This window comes from Daphnia pulicaria, chromosome 10 (assembly GCF_021234035.1).
Source record: "Daphnia pulicaria isolate SC F1-1A chromosome 10, SC_F0-13Bv2, whole genome shotgun sequence".
Classification (NCBI taxonomy): domain Eukaryota; kingdom Metazoa; phylum Arthropoda; class Branchiopoda; order Diplostraca; family Daphniidae; genus Daphnia; species Daphnia pulicaria.
This window is the reverse complement of record NC_060922.1, coordinates 1,046,240-1,071,089: the sequence shown is the minus strand read 5'-3', so window position 1 is coordinate 1,071,089 and position 24,850 is coordinate 1,046,240. Positions and strand designations below refer to the sequence as shown.

At 41.7% G+C, this 24,850-nt stretch overlaps 5 protein-coding genes across 9 annotated transcripts; 2 read left to right on the top strand and 3 right to left on the bottom strand.

Moving 5' to 3' along the window:
* Window positions 1-62: 62 nt before the first annotated feature.
* Window positions 63-4,097, top strand: LOC124314077 (pyruvate kinase-like). Of its 2 annotated transcripts, XM_046779093.1 has the most exons (9): window positions 1,063-1,217; window positions 1,561-1,715; window positions 1,838-1,955; window positions 2,033-2,256; window positions 2,323-2,509; window positions 2,578-2,787; window positions 2,853-3,280; window positions 3,352-3,574; window positions 3,645-4,097. In XM_046779093.1, exons 2-9 carry the CDS (start codon window positions 1,680-1,682, stop codon window positions 3,818-3,820), a joined length of 1,602 nt encoding a protein of 533 aa, XP_046635049.1. In that variant the 5' UTR covers window positions 1,063-1,217; window positions 1,561-1,679; the 3' UTR covers window positions 3,821-4,097. The 2 variants fall into 2 exon arrangements, with proteins under 2 accessions (XP_046635048.1, XP_046635049.1); XM_046779092.1 differs by lacking the exons at window positions 1,063-1,217; window positions 1,561-1,715 and adding an exon at window positions 63-216.
* A 3,640-nt stretch (window positions 4,098-7,737) lies between these two features.
* LOC124314115 lies at window positions 7,738-9,669 on the bottom strand. 2 transcript variants are annotated; one of them, XM_046779162.1, is made up of 3 exons: window positions 9,426-9,669; window positions 7,958-9,195; window positions 7,738-7,894 (listed from the first exon to the last, which is right to left on the bottom strand). In XM_046779162.1, the coding sequence occupies exons 1-3, from the start codon at window positions 9,478-9,480 to the stop codon at window positions 7,892-7,894; spliced, it is 1,296 nt and encodes a 431-aa protein (XP_046635118.1). In that variant the 5' UTR covers window positions 9,481-9,669; the 3' UTR covers window positions 7,738-7,891. The 2 variants fall into 2 exon arrangements, with proteins under 2 accessions (XP_046635118.1, XP_046635117.1); XM_046779161.1 differs by having other exon boundaries at window positions 7,738-7,891.
* Window positions 9,670-11,184: 1,515 nt separating this feature from the next.
* Window positions 11,185-15,605, bottom strand: LOC124314081 (serine/threonine-protein kinase NIM1-like). The gene is made up of 9 exons (XM_046779105.1): window positions 14,452-15,605; window positions 14,245-14,324; window positions 13,713-13,742; window positions 13,477-13,618; window positions 13,165-13,276; window positions 12,947-13,103; window positions 12,565-12,834; window positions 12,123-12,347; window positions 11,185-12,062 (listed from the first exon to the last, which is right to left on the bottom strand). Exons 1-9 carry the CDS (start codon window positions 14,489-14,491, stop codon window positions 11,511-11,513), a joined length of 1,608 nt encoding a protein of 535 aa, XP_046635061.1. The 5' UTR covers window positions 14,492-15,605; the 3' UTR covers window positions 11,185-11,510.
* A 103-nt stretch (window positions 15,606-15,708) lies between these two features.
* LOC124314160 (quinone oxidoreductase-like protein 2 homolog) lies at window positions 15,709-17,738 on the bottom strand. Of its 2 annotated transcripts, XM_046779259.1 has the most exons (6): window positions 17,266-17,738; window positions 16,952-17,199; window positions 16,462-16,881; window positions 16,215-16,396; window positions 15,995-16,141; window positions 15,709-15,933 (listed from the first exon to the last, which is right to left on the bottom strand). In XM_046779259.1, the coding sequence occupies exons 2-6, from the start codon at window positions 17,168-17,170 to the stop codon at window positions 15,783-15,785; spliced, it is 1,119 nt and encodes a 372-aa protein (XP_046635215.1). In that variant the 5' UTR covers window positions 17,171-17,199; window positions 17,266-17,738; the 3' UTR covers window positions 15,709-15,782. The 2 variants fall into 2 exon arrangements, with proteins under 2 accessions (XP_046635215.1, XP_046635214.1); XM_046779258.1 differs by having other exon boundaries at window positions 16,952-17,738.
* A 288-nt stretch (window positions 17,739-18,026) lies between these two features.
* LOC124313959 (histone-lysine N-methyltransferase SETD5-like) lies at window positions 18,027-24,136 on the top strand. 2 transcript variants are annotated; one of them, XM_046778855.1, is made up of 13 exons: window positions 18,027-18,475; window positions 18,550-18,671; window positions 18,735-19,516; window positions 19,581-19,628; window positions 19,699-20,137; window positions 20,208-20,483; window positions 20,553-20,834; window positions 20,916-21,470; window positions 21,539-21,777; window positions 21,849-22,080; window positions 22,158-22,327; window positions 22,403-23,345; window positions 23,416-24,136. In XM_046778855.1, the coding sequence occupies exons 2-13, from the start codon at window positions 18,552-18,554 to the stop codon at window positions 23,707-23,709; spliced, it is 4,380 nt and encodes a 1,459-aa protein (XP_046634811.1). In that variant the 5' UTR covers window positions 18,027-18,475; window positions 18,550-18,551; the 3' UTR covers window positions 23,710-24,136. The 2 variants fall into 2 exon arrangements, with proteins under 2 accessions (XP_046634811.1, XP_046634810.1); XM_046778854.1 differs by having other exon boundaries at window positions 22,158-23,345.
* Window positions 24,137-24,850: the final 714 nt, after the last annotated feature.

Below are 24,850 nucleotides of genomic sequence, written 5' to 3'. Positions count from 1 at the left end.
GAATTAAAACCGCCATCTAGAGGCAACATGCAATATTTATTACCTAGAACTCTGCGTCGACGTTCATTTTCCTTGTTCTGTGGCACTTGACGTTCACCATCTGAGCGTAATAACACGTGATTGAAGTCGTCTTTGAAGAAACCCTTAAAAGACCCATTGAAAATGATGAAAGTAGGACCTGAAAGTCCCGTAAAGGGTTCCAGATTCGATTTTAAAGTAAGTGTCCTTTTATTTTCCATCTTTAATTGTAAAATACTGTAAGTTTTAGACTTGCAGCGTGAGAGAAAATAAGCGAGATAGGGTTGGGAAACCGAAAGATATCCGGTTTCTGCCGGGTACTGTCTTACGTCACGCTGTCGCAACAATGGCGTTATCTAGAAACAATTTTAGTCGTGATTGATTACATTGCCTGGCTTATTTATAACAACAAATATCTCTATACATCAGTCTATATATTCAACCTTGGATTATTAAACTACTTTCAATGTAAAATGTAATGAACTGCCCAACTGAAAATAGGTTAGGGGGAAATGAAAGCTCTCAAAACCAACCTTTTGTTGTTATAATTTGTATTCTAGTGAGGTGTAGTCCTTTTGTTCAGTTTTTCTCAAGTCTACCACAGCTGCTGTAACAATCACTGAAGTATTTGAAGTAAATTTCTTACAATTTTTTGACCAAAGGTAAATTATTATTTTTGGGGAATTAATGTTGTTACGTGGTCATTTTACTTTGTATCGGTAGTTCGGTATTCACACGTGATCACATCGTGAAGTTTTGAACTTTCGCGCCCTTGTCTTTTTCCAGTGGTCATGAGGTAGGATCGGAAATAGAACTCTTGGATGCTATTAAAGGAAATTGTTAAATACTTAAAACATAAAAGTTCAAATGTTTTTAAATTCATATTTCCTTGTTTCCAACGAGAACTCGACGCATTTAGGGCACACAGTTTAGTGAACTTTGTTGGTGGTCTTTGATGACATTGATTTTCCAGTGTAGAGGTTACTCAGGGAGAAGTAGAGGAGCATTGTCTCGCACGACGGGATCTGAGCAGCGCATGCTCGATGAGTTGATCACGTGATCGTGCAACGGCAAGTATAAATGGATCGGGAGTAACGACACCGTGAGTCGAGTTTCTCTTGCAATACGTTGGGTTCTGCGGCCATTGACAGTGCAATATCTTTGTCTCAAGTTCATCCCGTACAGCATTCAATTTTAAGGTAGTCAAGTTAAGGTTGTGTCATTATTGTTAATCTTATTATAATAATAGTTTCAAAAGAAAAGCGTAACATTTTTTCACGTATCGATTGAGAAGTTATTGATCGCTTGTTTGCCGGTTGGCCCGTCATCAAGGTCACCCTGAGTAGTCCTTGCAAGTTGGGTTGGCATCTAAAAGTAATTTTGGAACATGGGGAAGACTGGCCAATATAGTATACTAGCCGTTCCAGGCCGTTTTGCATTTCGGAACCACCTGGAACGGCCTGTTGGGAACTGATTTCACGAACCTTAGTCGTAGTCGTTGTGTGGCGGACTCTTGTTTGCTGATGCGATTCCGTTATTCAGACTTGAGAACCTGCTGGACCACCGTCGTCCAATCGAGAATCAAATTCGTCCTTCCGGCCAAAGCTGTTGTGGTCAACTTACCTCTTTCTTGCTTAGCAACCGTCCGGAATACATACACAATGGTGTTGCCTTTCCAAGACTCGAGTGACGATGCGGTAGGCGGCACTTACATGCACGCACCCATTTTATGCATGTCTTGTTTCTCATCAATGCTTCCCCATTTCACCAAATAATTACAAATAATCGTTAAACTTAATTTTTCTGTTTTATATTAAAGGGCAATGAGGTCGCTCAATCCCACATCCCGGCCAACACCCACATCGACCATCTGTGCTCGTTGGATATTAACACCAAAGCTTCCCGAGTACGTCTCTCAGGAATCATCTGCACCATTGGTAATGAAAAAGAAAAAAGTTATTTTTGACTACTTATAATAAATCTATAAATAAATACTTTGTTGTTTCCTATGCAGGTCCCGCTTCGGCCAAGGTTGAGATGCTCGAGAAAATGGTTGAAACTGGAATGAACATTGCCCGGATGAACTTTTCACATGGATCCTACGAATACCACGGAAATACCGTTGCTGCCGTCCGTCAAGCTGTCAAAAATTTGGGGGATAAGCTGAAGATGACCGTGCCCGTCGCCATTGCCCTCGACACCAAAGGACCCGAAATCCGCACTGGCTTGCTAGAGGGAGTAAGTACTTTTATAATCTTATGACATTTAATGACCATCATTTATATGATTGTTGCTCGGCTTTAGGGACCATCAGCCGAAGTGGAATTGAAGAAGGGAGCCTCCGTCAAGTTGACCACCGATCCAGCATTCTTGGAGAAAGGCACGGCTGAGCTCATCTTCATCGACTACGTTAACATCTGCAAGGTCGTCCATGTAAACAGCCACGTCTACGTTGATGATGGTCTCATTTCCCTTATTGTCAAGGAAATTGGTATGTCACCGCAAGTCTATAATATTCCAAGTCAAGTTGTTAACGTGTTGTTTATTAATCGTTTCCAGGAAGCGATCATCTCGTCTGTGAAATTGAAAATGGCGGCAAATTGGGAAGCAAGAAGGGAGTCAACTTGCCTGGCACCAATGTCGATTTGCCAGCTGTTTCGGAGAAGGACAAGTCTGACCTTCTCTTCGGTGTTGAGCAAGGGGTTGACATGATCTTCGCATCTTTCATCCGAAATGCCGCCGCCGTTCACGAGATCCGTCAAATTCTTGGTAACTAGCCATGAATATTAATGAATGTCCCTTGTCCAACATGAACATGTCATTCTTGATAATAGGCGAGAAGGGCAAAAACATTCTCATCATCTCCAAGATCGAGAACCACCAGGGTGTTCACAACCTCGACGAGATTATCGAAGCATCCGACGGTATCATGGTTGCTCGTGGTGATCTTGGTATTGAAATCCCTCCCGAGAAAGTCTTCTTGGCCCAAAAATGCATGATCGCTAGGTGCAATAAGGCTGGCAAACCCGTCATTTGTGCCACTCAAATGCTCGAGTCCATGATCACGAAACCTCGTCCCACCCGTGCTGAGGGCTCTGATGTAGCCAACGCTATCCTCGATGGTGCCGATTGCGTCATGCTTAGCGGAGAAACCGCAAAGGGAGACTATCCGCTGGATTGTGTCCGCACCATGGCCAACATTGCCAAGGAAGCCGAGGCTGCCATGTGGCATAAGCAGCTTTTCACTGAGCTCTCTGGCATGGTACGTGTGTTGTACTGTTGTGTCTGGCGCACTTCCAATCATTCACGACAATTTGGGGTTTTCGTTTGCAGGTCGTGACTCCAGCTGATTCCACTCACACTGTGGCCATTGCTGCAGTTGAGGCTGCATTCAAGAGTCAAGCGGCAGCCATTATTACGCTAACCACCAGTGGTACAACCGCTCATCTGATGGCCAAATACCGACCCCGTTGCCCAATTATTGCCGTCACCAGGAACGAGCAGGTGGCCCGTCAATGTCATTTGTGGCGTGGAATCCTGCCACTTCACTTCTCAGGTTGGTTTCAAATGTCACATTCCAAATTTTACATTTTTCGCTTTAACATTTTCTTTTTTTAATTCAATAGAATCCCGTGTGCCTGATTGGCTTAAGGATGTCGATGCTCGCGTCCAGTATGGCATCAATTTCGGAAAAAGCCGTGGTTTCATCCGCGCTGGTGACCCTATCATCGTCATCACCGGATGGAAGCAAGGATCAGGATTCACCAACACTTTTAGACTCCTGTATGTGGATACTGATTAAACACGCAGCTTCTGTTTTTGGCTTCATGCAAACGCAGCGACATAAACAACACACACATACTTACACACAGAACAACAACTATGTCGGATTCCCGCCTTGAGCGTCTAATTAGATAATCTTGTTTGTTCCTTTTTTTTTTGTTATTGGAAACGTAGTCTTCATTTGTCCTACATTGTTTTTCAACGTTTTCCTAAATCTCGTCTATGATCTTTATAGTATCTGTGCAGAGAAGCTGAAGCATTAAATGGAACTGAGTTGTTGGTTCTAAACGAGTAAATATTTTCGTTTCTGTTTATTTGTGAAAAACAAATAATTTCCTTTCGTTGTTCTTCCCAACAAAACTTGTTGTCTACATGTCAACAGCTTTTAGATGGTCGCTTTGTTACCGCTGTTGGCTGTCAGCTGGCTGTATTGTATCTGCTTCGTTGTGTGATTGATATCGACGAAGTGAGAGAAGGAAACACAAAATAGTTAATCTATTCTTTGTGGTCAAAAAGTGGGTGACTCTCCCGGTGAATAACAGAACAAAGTATTTGGAGCAACAACCTCGCCAATACGAGGAATTTGTTTGCTTCTGCCGCTAATTATTCTGTTGTCTAAAAACTTGTGCACGAAATTGATACTAATTCCTGTTTTTTCTTTGTTTTCAGTTACGAGGGCAATGATTACCTATATTATTAAATCGGCATGCAAACTTGTATTGTGAACAGAACAAGCTGCATGCCTTTAGTGGATGTTTTTGGTTTACAAGTCAAAATTGAATTTTTGACTTGAATCGGCGAACAACTGCCATCAGGTTTAATAACCCTTTTATTATTTAGTCCTTTTAATATGTAATATTTTGAATATTTGTATTAAATCTGTGCGTGTCTATATCAAATTCACCTTGTAGTTTTAAGGATGTAGCCTAGCTCACATTACACAACAAATATATAATCGGATAAGCCGTTAAATAAAATAAGTTGTCCAAAATATGTTTATCCTTACCTAATGTAGAATAAACATTTCGAATATAACATTCAATATGGATTGATACATTAACAAGGGAACTTTTCTTGGTGGCCAACTGTTCTCTAGTTTTGTTGAAAAATGACGCAATAGTAACCGTCTCTTCCAGATTGTTTACCCTCTAATTTATCAGAATCTCAGTTCATGACCGCCATGATGCGAAATTATAAGGATGCCATACTGAATCGAATTTCCATTAAATATAAGAATTAAATTAATAATTTTTATGATCCAGATAATTAAACGCATACAAACGCAATCGGAAAAAAGGGAAATTATGGAAGAAGTTCGTGGTGGATTACTTTTAACTTCGACAAGAAAGAGTTACCAGTTACACACAGAATCGATTGTGAGTTGAGTTTAATTTGAGCGATCAGCGGGGAGTATAATGCTATCGTTTCTTTTAGTTTAATGATGGTTGGTACTACACTAGTTGTACTTGGTTGTGCTACACTTGTTGCGGCATAAGATTTTAAGGCCTTCTACAAGAAAATGATTCAGATCGAAAATTTATTGCGCCTGCACATAGAAAATGTATTTCAAAACCCCACCATCTTTACTTATTTTTAAGAAGAAGAAAATAATAGACATAATAAAATGGAGGCAGTTTGAACGGACCACCTCTATCAAATAAATATTTTGGGCATGATCGACCAAAAAAACCGCAAGAAGAAACATTAAACAAATACTCTTCGCGTTCGTCATCAGGGGTCATGTACCCTAATGGTCTACTACAAAGTGTACAAAGTCCTAAAAATAAAGTCTCGCGGCTAGAGGCTTCGGTTCAAATGAAATTCCGGGTTTAATGGAGCTACTAGGTAATTGTAAACACCGACATGTCAATTTCGTTTTTTAAATAAATAAAAAAAAACTGAATAAGGCTCACTGCTTGAAGTAAAAACGTATTCAAGACCCATCTTGCGCTGGTTTTAGAATGGTGTAATAAGTACCTATTTGGTTTTAGTTCTCGTCGATTTAACTTGACTTGAATTATTGAAAATAAAATATTTCTTCTATTTCTTTGGATACAACACTGTCTGTATACGAGTCGTTAGTGCCTGAACCCCTTGGAACCCCATTAACTACCGGAGCATCCAAAAGAGAAAAAAGGGTGTCTATGTGAGGGATGAAAAGGTGTGAGGTTTAAGAAAAACGATTTGTTCTATAAGTGCCACTCATATTGTCTTGTTTCGGGAAAAATTGCTGAAGTGGGCGCAACTTTTATGATGTATTTCTAGCAAATTAATATAGTTTCGCCCCAATGGAAAATAAAAGTGAGATCGAAGGGCTAGAAATACTTTTTTAATGTACGCGTGATAAATTTTCGCTCTAGATTATCTTCTTTTACAATCCCTGAAATGTTATGTCGCTACTAGTGAAGCTGATCGCTCTAATGAAACTTCACGCATAATCCACATAGTGTGTGTGACCGGTAGTAGCTCTTTCGTGACGAAGATAAAGTAATCCACCAGCATGACCTGTTACCATTCTCCCCCCCCCCTTTTCTCGATCGCGTTCGCATGTGTCTTTATAATCTCGATCATAAAGTTATTAATTCATTCCGAATACCCAAAATAGTAATGTTGTTGGCCAATAGGAAGGTATGAAATCCATCTTGCCTTGTTTCTTATCGACACTGACGCGTGTGTGGTAAAGGTGAGGTTATTGTAGATCTTATGGAAGGCCTAATGATGATGTTTGTCTAGAGATATTTCAACTGGAACCGGTGCATGATCAATATGAAGGCTTGTCATGGAAATGAAAAGACAAAAAGAACAATTAGTACACATGTTTTTTAATTCTAAAGTTCAACATCTCTTAAAACTATTTTCTCTCCCACCCCTGAATAGGCTATTTAACGTCAGCAAAGATTCACAATACAATACACCCAAATTCATTTACAAAAAAGTGTGTTCGGCTATGAACAAAATAAACATAAGAAAAATGAAGTTATCACTCTATGCAGGCTTAATGTAAACATAATTAATAAGTGCATACTTTCATCTTTGATATACTTAACTTAACTTATTGGTTCTGTTTCTTCTTATTATATATATATTAAATGCTGATTTTTGGTCAGATTCACAGTGCCCCACTGTACCCCCCCCCCCTCCAACACTATGCAACAGTGCAGCTCTATCACCAACTGAGCCTTCTGTTTTCTTTATGGCTATTAATATACCAAACCCTATTACAAATTCAATTCATACATAAATTACTTGCAATTACTTGTTGGTTTTTTGGTGGTTAAGTGTGATATGTTGATCTAGATCACGCAGACGATTTTTCGTTATCGTTAGCAACAGGTTAGCAACTTAGCAACTTCCTGTGGTTTCCCTAAATACAGGAAAAAGTGTAATTATACAAAATCAATTATGTGATTCCAGAGGAATATAGTTGATAAGAACAAAATTAATTCTAGTTAAATATGCTTTTATTTTTCATTGATTATCATTGATTGTTTCCTATAAAGCTGAAGTTCGGATCTATGGATCCTCCATGGATACTCCATCTGAAATTCTGAATCACCCAACTGCTCGTCAGCAACCATCGCCAGCCATGAACGCAAATGTTGAACGAAAAAAATGTGATGGAAAATAATAACTGTTCAACTCGATAGAAGTAGAACTCAACGGAGGGACGACGGAAATAATAGGAAATCGAGTCAACCTAAACCAGAGCCTATCACTCTGCCTAACTAAACATTCTATTTCATCATCAAACATTATTCCACTAATTTATTATAATATGCGTGGGGAATGCAAAAATGTAGGGGCTCTCCTAAAGTAGTTTCCAATTCCACCGCTAGTCGCTGTTGAAGTGAGGATAATCCACTTCCTGTAATTCGTTGCAAAATAATTAACATGACGAATTGACGATTGCAGGCAAGACCGATTCAAAACAAGATGCAGAGTTCACTTTTTTATTTTGTAAAAGATTTTACACAAAGAATGGTTGAGCAAAACATCAAATTAACATGCAAAGGTAAAAATATCAAGCAGACCGCTTGTTAACTGTTTTCGAGGTCGTCACCTCGTTAGAACGAGGAGCTCCACAAGCCATCTACTTGAAAAGAAATAAAATGAATTTAGTTTGAGCAAGTTGTAGTTTAAAATTTAAAAAATATACCTTAGAACACTTGGCGCACGTCTGCATGCAAACTTCGTTTCCATCGACGTGAAGGCAAACTCCACCGGATACTTTAAGCGGACTGGAAGTTGGCGAATTTTTCGATGATCCCGGTTTCTTGTTGTTTTTCGACGCATCGAAGCTGCTGGAAAAGCGAAGATGGCCGACACTCTTGAGACCCGACAAGACAGTGGACAATGCGCTTTCATTGGCCAAAACACTTTTAAGGTAGTAGACTTCCTCTTCCAGTGTCGTGACGCGATGACGCAACTTTCCATTATCAAACTCTAGCTGCTGGTTATCATAGACAAGTTTGTCACACCGTTTTTCCATATCATCCATGAGAGCCTTCTTCTTTTCACGGTTCCTTTTGGCAATAATGGCATTCTTACGACTTTTCTCAAATGCAGGATCCTCAGATGGTGCCTCCTCGTAACGACGTCTCTTCTTGCGTCCGCTACTGTTGTACGGACTGTCTGGATCATCGTAACTGCAAGCGCTCATCATACTGTGTTCTGACATGTTACGTTTTCTATTGCTTTCGCTCATGCCTTCAGATTGGCTACAAAAGGAATTGTCATCTCCGTTGAGCGCCGACATGCGTCGTGAGGCGGTGCGAGTACGACGGAGGTTCATCCGGCCGACTGGAGGTGATGGATTTTCGGACGTCGAAGTGGTTGGTACATTGGAATGATGGATTTCATCAACTGTACAGGGGTGGGTTTCAACTAGGTTATGATCAACTAAATCTAATGAGGAGCAAATATCGTTCAAATCTTCCGTTCCTTCATCTTTGGGAAAGAAATTGAATCCAGAGAGACTGATGTACTTGTCCGGCTCCATCACGTTCATGTCTGAAAGTTCTGAAAGCGTCACCATATTTGTGGTCAGTTCGAGTTTGTTGTTTCCGTTGTCACACTGCTGCAATTCCCGCTGTAGGATGGATTTATTGTCTTGGTCAACAATTTCTGAAATTTGCGAGTAACGTGGGGAATCGGCCATTTCGCCTCCTCCGTTAGCGTGTTGTCGATGATCCAGAAAGGTAATATCCTCTCCCCAAACTAATGAGCTCTTAGTTTTGTTCTTTTGATCTAGAAGGATGAGGCCATTTGGGTTGTCGGGATAAACTTCAGTTGTGGACACTTGGTGGGGATGACCAGAGTCTCCACAATTATCACACTCACATTGTGAGCGAATATTAGAGATTTCTCGTTCATCGTATTCAATGTTGTAAGGCACTAGATAATACAAAAGAAATAAAAGGGTATTAGTTCAGATGAAACCATCTCGAACAATAATGTGTATAGTTAGGGCAGCATTCACTACAAAGGCTACAAGTATTGAAGCATGACTTGATTGAAGCATAGATTATGTTTTTAATACATAATAAAAATTGTATGTTGTTTTCTTTAAGATGAACTAGCTGTTTGTGCAACACAAAAGAAGAAATCAAAACATTCGAACTTACTTCTGTTGGCAATTACAGTGAATTCCGGCAGAGGTTTCATCACATTGCAGTCCATAAAAAAAATACAGGTGATTACGTCTTTTTTTTTCAAATCGACAATAAATAAGCTTGAAAAAGCTTGTGAGTAACTGAGCTAGACTGTCGAAAGCAATAGCTATCTCTCATGTGTGAAGGAGCAGCAGAACTTTGAAGGTCGACCTTGCTTTGATGAAGCACAACTTTGAACTGACGTCATCTAGTTCTCTGCAACACAATTGATCGCTTCAAGCTATATCGACTCCAACCAATCACAGACGATATCCCTTTTGCCACCTGGGAATCGCCATCTTGCCTGCTGCTTGACCCAACATCAGGAAGGGCATGGTGGGAAGAAGACAACACTGACAAAGATTACAATACTAAACGAGTACCACGTATATCGCCGACCAATTGTCGAGTTCTTTGGAAGTGAAATCGGGCCGAATCTTAATCAATCCCAGTGTGACCTGTTGTTTTTCCGTCACTACCCAAAAAAGAACAATCCTAAAACTTTCTCAGAAGCAAATTTTAGATGAAGACGTAAAAAAGGCTCCGCTACACTGGCATTTCTTTGCTGATTGATTTGGACTGTTTGACTCAATTTTTTATGATCATAAGGGACTTTTCTTATTCTCTTCTATGAATTAATTAATCCGTGGATTGTGATATTTTTACCCCACTTTGGTTTGCCGGTTTGTTGTTGACAAAATGTATTATTTACTTATTGATACCGTTTCTTCTTCGAGCTTTATTTAAAACAAATTATTGATTTAAAACAAAAAAATTAGCCCACAAGAGTAACATATCCTTTTAACCTTGGCTAAGGCTGTAGCCACCTGAGCAGTGACTAATGACGTAGCATTTGTCTGACTATTTGTCTATTGTACTAATTAAGTTGAAACAATAAAAGACATTAAAAAAATTAGTTGGGAACGAAAAAAACAGGGTTACATAACCTTCAAGTGACCTTGGCTTGCAGGCATACGTGACTTTTCCCCTCTTATTCCACAAATTCCTCTGGTTATTACGGTATCATCGGCATTAAGACTGCCGTGACTGTAAACCTGTTAACTTTGCAACCTCTACTTCACCTTGAACTGTCTTCTAATCGGTTGATTTGATGAACCAATCTCTTATGGGATTTTCCGACCTGATTCGATTTGGAACACCTGATGAGTCATTGTTTAATTTCCCACCATGCATTATACCACAGAAACCGCAATAACATATTAAAGAGATCGCAGTTAGATACAGAGGAATACCAATGAGTAATATTAAATTCTTACCATTTTAAAAAGGCTTGAACATAATATCTCTCTAGAGAATGAATTAGCTATCAAAATAGTTTTGTTTCCTACTTCCTAGCTGAATGTTATATACGAAGAAATCCGTCTACTGCTATTTGCGGTGTGATCTTAAAAAAAAAAAAAAAAAAACCCGAGTGATCCCCTTTCCTGAAATTTTACACATTCAGTTTACTTGAGTTTACTCATGTGTGGGGAAACCAAATCGGAGAACTTGCAGCAGCAACATTTTGTTTCTTTTGGCTTACCACGAAACATCTCGCGAGAATACAAATTTCCGAGAATCGACAGGAATGTTGAAAGTAATGTTTCTAGCACTTTGTCTCGAGACTTTGTTTTTATGGTGCTCAAGGTCGATTCAAAGTCAACTCATTAAAAGAATATCAATTGCATCCAGTTTCCGGAAGATTTGATATAATAATAATATTGCAGTATCGTCGCTTAATTGAAGTCCATCTTTCTATTTGAATTCTCTGAGCTCGTACGATGGATTACATCATCAACGAAACGGTTTTTGCATAATTAAGCAATTTCATATGTCAACATTGATAAATCGATATAAATATATATTATAAATATAGTGAGTATAAATATCTATCCGACATTTCTTTTCCGATTCACAACAGCAATCAAAACAAAGCTTTTATCTGTTGCCGAATTTCTTTTGCGATTTAATCTTCTGTTAGCGGAAATAACAAATGAACACAGAAGCCTTATAAAACGCCTTAACAACTTATACATAGTAACAAGTAATAAACAAAATTTACAGAATGATGCATGCCTGAGAACCTTTTTTCTTTTTTGTTTTCTTTTCGGTTAGATTATTAGCTGGTGCTGGGGAATAGGTCTTATTTTTTGACAAAATTGACATGTTCAATTTATGTTTGAATTTTCTTTTGCCAGGGGACGCTGACGTCTGCTGCTGCTGTTCCGGTTCTGGAGCGGCGGACGGAAGAGTTGGTGGCGGCGGCGGTTGTGGAGAGGGCGAATTTTGGTTAACTTTCGGGGAACTTGATTTAGCTGATTTTTCCGATCGGGAGGATTTGACAGATAGTGCCGACTTGATAGATTTAGATAGAGATCCTGCCAAGGAGACAGTGGGCGGTGCCAAAAAATTTTCTTGTTGCTTTTCTTCTTCTTGTTTCACACTTGCTGCATCTGCTTCCGCATCTTCACAACTGGCTCGATACATCAATATCCGGTAGGTACCGATGACATCACTTCGCCCGCCTTTCTCGCGATGCTCCATAATCATCGACTCGGTAATGCCAAGTTCGTCTAACCGAGCAATCACTTTTGTTTCCATTTTATTTCTCTGTCAATTAAAGATAACTGTTAGTTTATGTAGTGTGACGACGTATATTAATAAACTAACCTCTACATCCGGTTCAGGAGGGACAAATTGATAAGTGGGTAACGGTGTAAGTTTGACTTGACCGTATAGCCACTCGCTGCTGCGGATGCCAGCCATAGAGATTCTCTCTGCCGGATCACGATTCAAAATGGCGCGAATGAGTTCAACACATGACGCACTCAAGTAATCAGGTATGAAGTAATTATTCTCCAAAATAGCATTCTTAAGTCCATTCACTGTCTGGCCCTAAAAATCGATGAAGAAGAGATAATCTGTTATTACGTTTGCACGGCAGGAAACCTTCAAAGTGACTTTAATTCTTAAAAGTAAGGAAAAAAAAAGAATCCAATTATGTCTAAAACCCTGAGATAAGTCCCATGGTCCAACAGTGACGATAGTCGCATTATTTTCAAGGAATAAATAAATTATGACTGGGGGGGAAGTGAGTAGGATTAGCGAATACCTGAAAAGGCAACGTTGCCGTCACCATGAAAAAGAGGAGAACACCAAGTGCCCAAATATCGACAGCAGATCCTGAGTAGGCGTCGTCGTAAAAGAGTTCTGGCGCGGCGTAGGGCGGGGATCCGCAAAATGTTGTCAGAAGATGGCTTTGATGTTCAACCGTGTTGACGATCCTTGTCGAAAATCCAAAATCTCCAAGCCGTACACGATCGGAGGACGACAGGAATACATTCTCCGCCTTGATGTCACGATGGTATAAGTCGTTCTCATGCTGCACTCGCCATAAAGAGATACATAAATAACCAGGTCACGTAACACGACTGACCAAAACAAAAAGGGAGACCGGAGACTTGTGATCTTATTTCTAAAAGTCCATATTTTACCATAAATTCTACCGCTGAAATGAGTTGACTGTAGAGATTTTTTGCCAAAGACTCGTCATAGCGTCCAGTAATACTGACGTGGGTGTACATTTCACCAACGGGCGCCACTTCCATCACCAAATACACTTTTGATATCGTCTCCAACACTTCAAACAATCTGTTTTAATTATAAAGGCGTTATATACTGCGACAAGAGACATGTCAAGAGAGTTAATTACCTGACAATGGCAGGATGTCGAACAGTATCCATGTTGTTAATCTCCCTTGACAGCATCATTAAGGCTTTTTGATCCATGCCGGTCTTTTCAATGATCTTTATTGCTACTCGCTCTACGGATAGAATGGAACAAAAAATATATTGTATTAGATATTGATCTACGCCATATGAACTGAATATTGCAGAGTTTCCCTATCGATCCGCACCGCCAAAGACAAAATAAAAACAAGTACGAAAACGAATGGGTCCCTGAAGGGGGGGAGGGGGATGCGGTCGATCATTTATCATACGAGACAAAACACACATCACTTACCGTGGGCCAACTGGTGGAAGGCTAGCTTGACACGGGAGAAATTGCCGGTGCCCAGCTCGCCGCGAAACTTGTACAAACCAATCCGTTTGCCCAGCGTGACATCCCTTTGAAATCGTTCATCGTCCGTCATAGCTGCCACAAACTGCAATATAATGTATATATAATAGATTATCATCGATCTTTAGTGCTCAAGGTTATGCGTCGTTGGAATATCTTTCCTTCTATAGCATTATTACCTGTTCGTAACGGCTGGGGGCAGCTTCGATCTGTATAAAATCAATCAAATGTGTTAAATTATGTTTGCTTTGAAAATGAAATAAAAAAGAAGTGTCTAAATCGATGTTAGATGATGGATCGATCCAGAGAGGGGGACGTTTATATTGGAGTTCTATTCTATGGTGGGCGTGAAAACTACAGGAAACCACAAGGCGACAATCGATCCGAGTTTTGTTGACTCGAATCGCTAGTCACAACCAATTTATTTTTCATGGCTTCCATTTTCCTTATTCCTAATTCGGCTATAGTATATGTTCTCTTTAGTTGCGGTACGATTTTTAAATGTGACGGGAAATAAACAAATTTCTGTAATCTTGTTAGTATGTATACTTGTTACATCATTTTATCGGTAATGACCCAGAATGCGGCATCCGTATAATTTTATCTCATCAAAGCCGTATTAGCAATCTTGGTAACACACGTTGTAGTGGGAGCGGTGCAACTAATATATAGGATAAGATTAAACTACGTAGCGAGTTGAAGTGCACTCACGTTGCCCGGCCATGTTCCACATCCACGAGTGTTTGTAATGTAATTTCGAGTCCATGTTGGGTAGACGGGTTTGTTCTGACCTAATCCAAACAAGTAACCAAAAAGAATCAAAAATCAAAAATAACTCTAGTCCAATCAGACAAAAGTTGGTAAAATCAATAAGTCTGGTATGCAATGACAGTGTGACGGAGTGATTAATAATCTTACCAAGTGTTGCAGTGTTACGATTGGAAGGCCCGAATGGCATCTCAAAGCATGTAAAATCTCGTTCACGTTGGTCTTGTTATGTTTCCACAGCTCACGGGATTCGCCAAGTGGAATCAGTACAAACACAGAGCCCAACTCTCTTTTATTTTTTCGTAGAGCAGCGGCTTTGTTTGACGAAGAAGAGAACCTTGATAGCAGTCAACTATTTGGATGGAGATCCGACACAGTGTTTGTTCCCCCTTCTTCTTTTTCAGATGACCGACAAAGACACGCACAGCGAAGAGGAGAACGTGGGTTTGCGCACTTCTCTAATCGATAGTGAGCAGAGATGAACGCGAAGGGAGCTAACAGCACTCGACCGAGCACTATACAAGAACACACAGACAACAAAAACCCCTTCTAGATATCTCGATTTCGACTATTTTTGGCCACTTCGCAACGCTCTCGCCACAGACTTTTAACTAGTGTTAGGCAAGGATCGGACTTGTTTCCATTCCAAGAGTTCCAAAATGGCAACAAACAAGATGCATCACCTCTCTCGAGGGGGGAAAAAGGGCAAAGAAGAAAACCCCCACGTATTTTGCTCTTCTTTTCTACTACCAAGTGTTTACTTCCCTACCTTACTTGATCGCGCCAGTGATACGGCACGCGTGTCGTACGTCGGCAGGGCAATCACTCACTGAAGCGCTCGGTTCACTAGCTGGTAGCGTATACCCACACTCACGAATCCCGTGGAGGGTGGAGCGCATGAGGGGAGGCGGGAGTTGCAAGATGGTTGCCAAGGAAACGGATCTGACGTCACTGGAGCGTCTGATCCGCCTTGTCCCTTCTACAGTTATTATTCCCTAATATAGAAGAGGTTTCACGCTACTCACTTACTACAGGCGGCTGGCCACGCTAAAAACTCAGCAAGAAATGGTCAAAGGTACGCAAAGGGATTGTCTGCGGATCTCATCCGGCTGTCTAACAGGATTTCGAGCTAGGCGAAACCCAGTACACGCACAGGGGTCCATTTGAGTTCGGTTTTCTACCGTTACGCGCTACTTTTCTCGAACACCCAACTAATTTCCCTACCAAATGCAACTAAATCCCAAAAGACGTACCCGAGAAACCAAAAGTTCTGCAGTGCTCGCAAAGCTGTGGATTTTCAATGACGTCTTCTAAAAATATTTTCTGTTCTATGTAAAGCACTAATATGATTCTTGTTTCCTTTTTCATGTGAGCCATCCCGTATTAGGTGTTTGTAATCGATAGCAGTTCTAAGTAATCCAATATTTATTAATGTTTTGGCATACAAGTGACCAGAGAGACGTAAATATAAAGGCGTGTGTTTATCTGATCTTTAAGATAACTTTACCCGTCGACTTGCGTTGCACCAAGAAATCTATGGCCGCGTTAACTTGTTCCAGTGGGAAAACAGCTGAGACGTGAGGCGATATCAATCCCTCTTCGTACAGCTCAATGACGTCATTACCTACTTGACTATAGAAAAATAACCAAAGGATAAATTATGAACCATCGGTGGAGTTCATTTTAATCTTACCGATAAACTTCGTTGTTTGCATCACGATAATGACTCAGTGACACACCAATGAGTGAGAAACTCTGTGGAAGAAGTAAGTTTGTCGACACGTTTGGAATCTGACGTGATGCGAACCCCGCCACTATGACTTTGCCTTCGTGTGCGACACTGACATCACAAATAATGACGAAAAGATTATTCTAACAGAAAAAAACAACAGATGACAACAGTTTTCGCATACCATTTCAATGATTCGTTAAAGATGTCACCTCCAACTGCATCAAAGATGATGGAGACCCCTTTGTTGTCAGTCACCTCCATCACTTTACTGCGCAAATTCTTTGCTTGGTATTTCAGGGAGGCAAAAGCGCCTTTATCGCGGACCAACGACGCCTTATCCTCCGTTCCACACACTCCAATAACCTGTTGGAATCAATAAATTCAGTCTAGGAAAAAAAACAACACATGTTATAATTTTGCCAACATACCTTGGCTTTGTATACATTAGCAGCTAAATCAACAGCTGCAAGACCAAGACCCCCTGCTGCTGCTGTGACTAATACAGTGTCATTTGCTTCCACCTCTGCCCTTCTGTGCAGACCCAAAAGAGCGGTTCCATAGGTATCTAGTAAAGATGCTCCAACTTCAAATGTCATGGCCTGTGGGACACCCCACAAGTCTTGCTCTAGTATAACACACTCCTCTGCAAAGCCAGCATAACCGTCCTTCTTAAGTCCAATAACTCGGTCTCCAACATTAAAGTTTTTTACTTTGGAGCCAATTTCCTTGACCTCACCACACACTTCAAACCCAGGGACAAAGGGCATTTTCTGATCAACACCATATTGGCCATTGCATATGAGGATATCTGAAGCATTAACTCCACAAGTGTATACTTCTATCCGAACCTGTGAATGACAATAGACTGTTTACATACATCAAGGCCAAAAAATAACCTCATTCACTGTAATGACCTACCTCCAAGTCTTTTAACTTGGTGATGGCTGCCATTTCTTCCACGACTAATGGCTTTGCAATTTCATGCAAAACAGCGGCTCGGTAAGCGGCATTAGGCTGTAGCAAAACCCTGTGATGTCTCGCAAACAATAAGTTGGAAAGACTTATTGATGTAGGTTTAACATTTCCAGACCGGGTGATCAAATTACTCAATGCTTTTAGTGAACGACTTGCTGCCATTTTCTAAAAGTATTTTTTGTGTTTTTTTGCTACAAGAAATATGGATGGAATAAATATGATGATATATTATCAATCATATCATCTTTAAAATTTACTGGAATCGGGAGACGTTTTTAATTTGTAAGCTGTGTTGGGTTCTGGAGCAGACGACACAAGAAGAGGCTTCGTGAATCGTTACGCGAAGGGAAATGCAAAACAAAACCAGTGCGCAATTTGTTGAAGACCTTGAAGTTGTCCAATAAAAAAGGACACACATATTCTAAACTCTGCCATTGGCATGTATATAAAATAATCTAGCAACACAATTCTTGAAAATGGAAAATCGCCTAACAGGTCCAAGTAATTTGGCTTCTTATTCGGTTTCCCGTCAAATTTTTGACAGTTTGTCAGGCTTCCATCAAATCTAGGGTAGATTTTTTGAATTGAGAAAACCGCTAATTGGTAATATCATTTGGCTCAATGAATTTCTATTCCATATTTCCCAATATTTACATGTATGAAGTATGATTGAAAAGAAATTTTGACGATGAGTAGGACTTTTTTCTGTGGCTTTTTAGTGTTTGTTATGTTTTCAATCACAAGTCCAGCCAGAAAAGAGGGGGCCTTGAAATCTTCGGGACCCCGTAGTTTCGAAAATGCCAGACATAGGGGAAAATGGCTGTTGCCTTTCTAGAAATATCGACAATAAACGTAAATAAAAAACTATAAGCACTTCCCATACAATAAATATACACCTATTTCAATAAAATTTCTTCTTTTTCAACGTAATTACAATATAAAAGAAGAAAATAGATAAATAAAATATCAAATTATTGTTCGTTGAGGGAATTTTCCTTGTCTCGCTCAAAGAATCGATGCGTACACAAATCGATTTTTTACTCAAGAAGCTAGGCTAAAACAGCCATTATTGTTATTTATCAAGCTACTCTCGCGAGATTTGACGATTTTAGTGTTAGACAAGTGTTGCTGCAATTTCTAAATTAGAAAGATTCATTAGCAACTGACTGGAGATAAGTGAAAGCAAGCATTGTTCTCTCGTAATTCCGTTTGCGAGTCAAGGTTTGGAACAATTTAACACATACACACGACGTCGTGTAGGTCGCCGTCAAAAGATTTGGCGGACGCCACCGAGGTCTGGTCTGCTTTGCAATTGCATTTCGTATGGAGCGGATCGTATATCGATGTTGCGATACCGTTTTCATCGTTCAACTCGTCACGCTGCTGACATGATCATCACATTCAAAGCAGAGACTGCTTTCTTGTTCATCACTTGAGAACTGTGTTGATTCTGATGCCAGATCACAGGTCTGCTTCTTTAGAACTAGATCCTCATCACAGGACTGTTTTAGCATATTCTTTTGTTTCCTCTGAATCAACAGGAATGGATGTAAATGAGTTTAGCATAAGGGGAGATGTGGACTGTAGGAAGCCACGACTTGTACATACCAGTGAATCGTCCAATCACAATGGACATGTCAGCACAATAAACCTTTCCTATCAGGTAATTTGTCTATGTTGTTTGATTTCTCATGTATTCATTCTCACATCATATCTTTTTTCATAGATTGTTTTACAAGACCACAACTATGGAGCTCCCCATCCCCTGCATAATAATGAATCCTCTATGCACGCAGTCCAGTGTAAGCAAGAACCCTCTGACTCCCATACATCCAGTGTTGTCCCTGTTTCACATTCTCAGCGAGGGGGCATTAAAACCCTCAATCCCCGCAATCCTTCTATCAGCCCTCAGACAGGGCGAGCAAACAAACCAAATGGTGTTAATTCCACAGTTACAAAACGGCAAAGGACAATCAGTGGTAATAGCAATGGACTTGGTTCCAACATCACTTCTCCCAATTCGGTTGGATCTCGGCGGCCGGGACCAAACGAGACCCTTAAAGGTCACAACAATCTGCCAACCCCTCCATTGGTGCCCAAGGGCGCTCCTGGGTTTCCCTATGCGGGTGATTTAAACTCACACCTTTACGCATCAATTTCAAGTGAAAAGACTACCATCAAAGAGGAGCCTAGAGGACCTTCAAACACCAATGGCTCGTCAGGTCTTTCCAGTTACTTAGGCGGTTGGTACCGAGGTAGTGGCGGGAACAACGCGGAGCGAGTGCGATCTCGATCGGACATGCGTGACAGTTTCAACGATGACTCCAACGACGGCAGCTTGGATAACAGTCCGCGCATGGCTAACGAGACGGACCACGAGGGCGAAGAAACGGAAACGGCCAACGAGTGTGAAGATGAAGAAGACGAGCAGGATGACGTCGATCTAGGTCTTCTAGGAAGTGGACGTGATCTAAACAACATCGACGAGAGTGTTACGCGCTGTATTTGGTAACTCTACTTTGACATTTAAAAATTTATTGTTTTCACTCACACATTTCATTTTTCTTTTTAGTAAATTTGGACACGATGATGGCTATATGATTTGTTGTGATCGATGCTCGTAAGTTTACATAATCTTCAAATTTTAAAGCGGAAAATGTAATTCAATTAAATTATTATTGTTATTTCAGTGTGTGGCAACATGTTGATTGTATGAATTTGGACCGTAATAACATACCCGACGAGTTTTTGTGTGAGTTGTGTCAACCGCGCAGAGTAGATCGAGCCAGAGCTCGAGCTATTCAATACCGTAAACGGCAGGAATTTCGCCTCACCACACCTCCTCCGTCAAGTAGCCTCGATCGCACTTCAGCGACTCGTAGAGAGCGGAGTAAGGACAGAACCAAACCCGAAGATTACATCGACGTGGAAAAGACCCCAAAAAAGTTTCAGCGGACATACACCGCCAACAGCGCTGGACCAAAGTATTCGCGTGGAGGCGCCAAAGGCGGAAGTAGTGCAACCGATCGAACCGAGAAATTTCAGCGGACTGGTAAACGAGTCGGTCAGCCAAAATGGAAACGAAGGGGAATTGAAAAACAGGAAGAATCTGTTCCACGAAAAAGAAAAGTAAATTTGCCTTTTATAATACCCATGAAAAATATGCGTTTTATCTTTCGTTTTTATCGGTTTTCTTTAGATGTTTCGCACTAAATCTTCGTCTGATGTTATTGACGTTGGTGGGACGACTTCCTCTGCTACTGAAAACAGTCCATCAGGAGGTAGAAACCATCCCAATGGTGAACTGTTGCTTCAGTGGATTGACCATTACGAAGAAGCGGTCACCAATCATTATTCACCCGAGTTAAGAGCTCGCGTAGCAGCTGTCCGACCTAATGGGTTCGGCGGCGAACTGCTCTCTCCGCCTTCTCCAACGCCTATTTACCGTCTTGCTAGTAAAGCTGGAGGTTACAAGGTATAGATTGTCGCCGTTGAGTTCCATTTCATGTAGTACTTAATGTATGATTGATTTCCTTTGTTGTAGACGTTAGTTGCCGCAAACCCGATACACTGTGGGTCGCCAGTAATCGAATGCCGTGGAAAGTACATGCTAGCTAGCCAGCTGAGGCCCTACAAGTCGGGTGACGGCCCTGTACTGAGTGGATCTGGTGCTTCGGCTCTACGCCCAACACCCCATATTATCTTCCACCACCTACTAGCCAGTAGCAATGACAGCATCACACCTGTCGTCGAGATGTGTGTTGACGGGCGCAGCTACGGCAATGAGGCTAGATTTGTCTGGCAGTCGTGTCAACCTAATGCGGAGGTAAACTTATTCTCAAAATGTTCTCTGTTTTTTTCAAGTTGTTCTTTAAAACTAATATTGATCATTGAACACCTATTTTAGATCAAGCACAAGGTTGAAAAAGGTTCTGTCCATTTGTTGCTGGTTGCCAAAACTGACATCCTTGAAAGCGAGGAGATCACAGTAGCTCACGATGTGAAAAATCCTCTGCCCTGCCCATACGAAGGGTGCCCGCACATGAGAAACAAGGACAGCGGAGCTCGCACCGGATTGGCCCCAGCCACCAACCCTTTGTCGGTTTTGTCTCCAGTTGAAGTCGACCGCAAGCGTCGAAGGAGGAGGACTGATTCTACGGCAACCGATACTTCTTCCAATCCCACCATGGCCAATCCTTCGGTGACTGGACCAATCGAGTCGCCGGTGACTACACCGACAGCCTCTGTCCCAGCTGTCCAAACCTCAGTACCTGCGACTCCACCTACGCCGTGTGCGCTGCTACCGACGCCCATCAAGCGCCAGCAACGCACTCCTTCCAAGGTTTCAGTCGTCGTAACAGAAGGCGAAGATTCTCAGGACGACAGCATAAATCTTCAGGATGAACCAGACGGGCAAGGCACTTTGGACAACGAAACGTCATCTAAAAAGAAGAAGCCATTGGTAAGAAAAACTTGGTTTGCAATCTTGTTGATATTCTTCGACTCCAACATGTTTATCTGTTATTGTAGTCACGTGAAGAGAGGAAGATGGAAGCCATCATGAAAGCCTTTGAAAGAATGGAGAAGGCGCAACAAAGGCGTCAAGAATCGATAGCCAAAACAACGCATCGCAAAGATCCGAGAGATGATAAAGACGATATAGGCGATGAAGTAGACCCACCCCCTTCTCATGGATCAGGAAATAATGCATCCATGGAAAAGCGTGTCATCATGGTCCAAGAAGCCAGAACCAAAACTTTTCGCAGAGGGTAAGTTTTCTCATTTCTTTGCATTTGTTTTCTTTTTTGGAGTTGTTTTAATCCGTGGAATGATTGCGAAGCCTTTGCAGGAAGCGAGGCGGTCGCATGCGACGATCTAGTAGTGGAACCAGTATCTGCGAAAGTTCGCGCATACGAATGCGTGCTTTATCCGGTGAGGTTCACTCTGGGCATTCGGCGACTGAAGAAGAATCCGAGCACGGTGGAAGTAGCAGTAGTCCTGGTCAACCCACTCCAGGCACACCTGGTGATGATCCATCTACCATGGCTTTTAAATGCCCCAAGACCAAAAAGGTAAGGCGAAAAATGGAGATAAATATCAATTCTGACCACCGGTTATTCATGATTATCTATGTATGAATGTGATACAGGTGGTTTTTAATCATTGGACCGGTGACGGCAGTGAGTTAAACGGAAACAAAGGAGACTCCAATGACCCGCTGGGCGGTTCAAATTCTCTCTCTCTTTCTGTGCCAGTATGTTACATGAGAAATCCCAACCCACGAAGTCCTACTCGTCCCTTGCGGACGGCCCATCTTCGGTATGGCGCGACGACTACGCAGCAATCAGCACCAGACTCGAAACCTCCCTACAACATGATTTTGAATGGTTGCAGGCCTTCGACTCTTGCTTCGTTGAAATCATCGGCCGGCTCAGCTTCTCCCGACCCGCACGGAGAGGGAGGCCACTCGAACGACGAGAACGCCTGGGCTGCTCCTTTACCTGGTAGCGGCGGACCTGGTGGATCGGCAAAGAAGCGATGGTTAAGGCAGGCCATCAGCGAAGAAACGGAAACGGAGTCGCCTGTCGGTGGTGGAGGTGGCGGCTGTCTAGGCGTTGGTGGCCTTGGTCCAGGTGGTATAGTTCCGGGCAATGAAGTGTTAGATCACGTTACTCCCCTTAAAAAGAGACGCTTAGCTCGAGCTTCTATGTCATCCGAGACATCATTCACGCCACCATCAACACCCACGCCATCCAACGTTGGAGTCATCGGATCGAATGAAAACGTTGCCAACGAGTCTGGGTTGCAGCCCTTGATGGAGAAAGATGAATCCAATGTCGAATCTCTGTCTGCTGAAAATAGCCGAGGAACTCCATCCGAGTTTGACGATGGACTAGCCGAAGTAAATCAGACGCAGCAGCAGCAGCGGTCTGGTGGTCACCTAAATGAATCCTGTGATCCGCCCACTCCACCACTGCCGCCTACGTTAGAACTGGCTAAAGGCAACGTCGGTTTAGGTTCGCCGACCAACGGGTACGTCAGCGAGACTTCTCAACAAATGTGGGCTTCCCAATCCGAGGAAAGTGTGCCAGTGCAGCCCGAGACAAATGCTGTCGCCTTTGCATCAGCCGACGAACACGTCAACGCCGCAGCTGCTCTGACGCAGTTTCACGAAGGTAGCCTTTTCATTTCATCGTCTCGACCAACGTGGGAGTTTAGAGCTCCAGACGCCCAGTTTATGCGGTGTCGCAATCTTAGTGACGTGCCAGACGCTGTCACAACTGATGTGATCCAGGAGGTTATCCGGGAGGAGAAGCCGAAACCCATCAAGCGAAAGGTATGCTGATTTAAATTTACATTTTGAATTTGAAATTCAGATTTTCATGTGGCATATTTGGCTGTTTTAGCTATCCATTCTGGAATATCGTCAGCGAAAGCAGATTGCATTCAGTGATGGCTCGGATGCACCGACAAAGGAAGAACGAAACCCTAATGACACTGTAGAGGCACGAGTGTTCAAGGCACAGCGAGACTCGATGGCTGAAGAGAATTCCGACTCTGACGCAGCCATGTCAACGAGGACCAAAGATCCGCCGATTCTCGCGGCGGATGATTCTCACTCAAAGTCCGAGAGCACCGCGGATGATTCCAACACAAATTCGTCTTATGAAGGAGACGAAGAAGCACCCACATCTATTTAAATAAAAAGAGAAAAACAAATAAAAATAAGAAGAAGAAAAAAAAAGCTGAATGAAACATGACGTCTACACAAGCCACAAGTAAGGGGAAATGGAGTTTCCCCACCTGGGATATTTTGCTAATTAGTTTGTTGGTTGGTTAACCCGTTTTTTTGCAGACATTTACCCAGATTCTTTCCCTTTAATTTCTCTTTAATTATTACCATTATTCGAAGTACTCGGAGAGTAGGGATTTCCGTTTACAATTTCCTTTTTGTTTGTTTTCTCCACGAAGGGAGAGGGAGTTTTGAGCACCATCGGGACCGGTTGAACGTCTTTCTCTCTCTCTCTTTCTCACTGATTCACTTTTGCGCCTTTCCCTCTCGTTTCATCTCTCGCGCTTTGTCTTTAGACACTCACACACGATTCGTTCATAAAAACGAAAAGATTTAAACATTAAAAACACAACACAATTCGAAAACCAGAACCCCTCGACGAGTTACCTTTTTTGATCTCCGATTTCCCCCTCCCCCTTTTTTTCAATTTCTCCGTCATTGCAGTTTTGTTTCGTGTTGATTTTTTTTTCCCACTTTCCTCCAATCCCTGCGTTCCTTCTTTAATTACTCTCCTTCTGCCCTTCGCGTACACCAGACATTATATTATTATTATTATTACTCCTCCTCCTCTCTTTTTGTTGATTCATTATGATAATTTGGCCGGCTTTATTATCGCTTTCATTTTGCGCCTCTCTTGTGTGTGGAGGGGGGAGGGGAAGGGATGCGTGAGTAATGTAATGGTGGCGGTTTGTCTTTTGAGTGATTTCATTTACGCGTACAAGGCTTGAGTAACATCTCCGATTGACCTGTTTTTCTCTGCTGACCTTAAAGAAGAAATGAGAAGACGAGAGCTGTTACATGTGAAAAACCAAGTGACTTTTGCGATGCATCCTACACACATACACACACACACATTATATTGAACACAGAAATATCCGCCATGCTCTATATATGTATATTTTTTGTCGTCTGGGACACGGTGGTGGGCGGAAAAAGAAAACACGGATGATTGGTTCGATTCAACTGTACCTGCGATATTACTAAGGCGTGTTGTGTTGATTTGTTTGTTCCCTCATTTTTTTTTTTAATTATTATTATTATTTACTTAT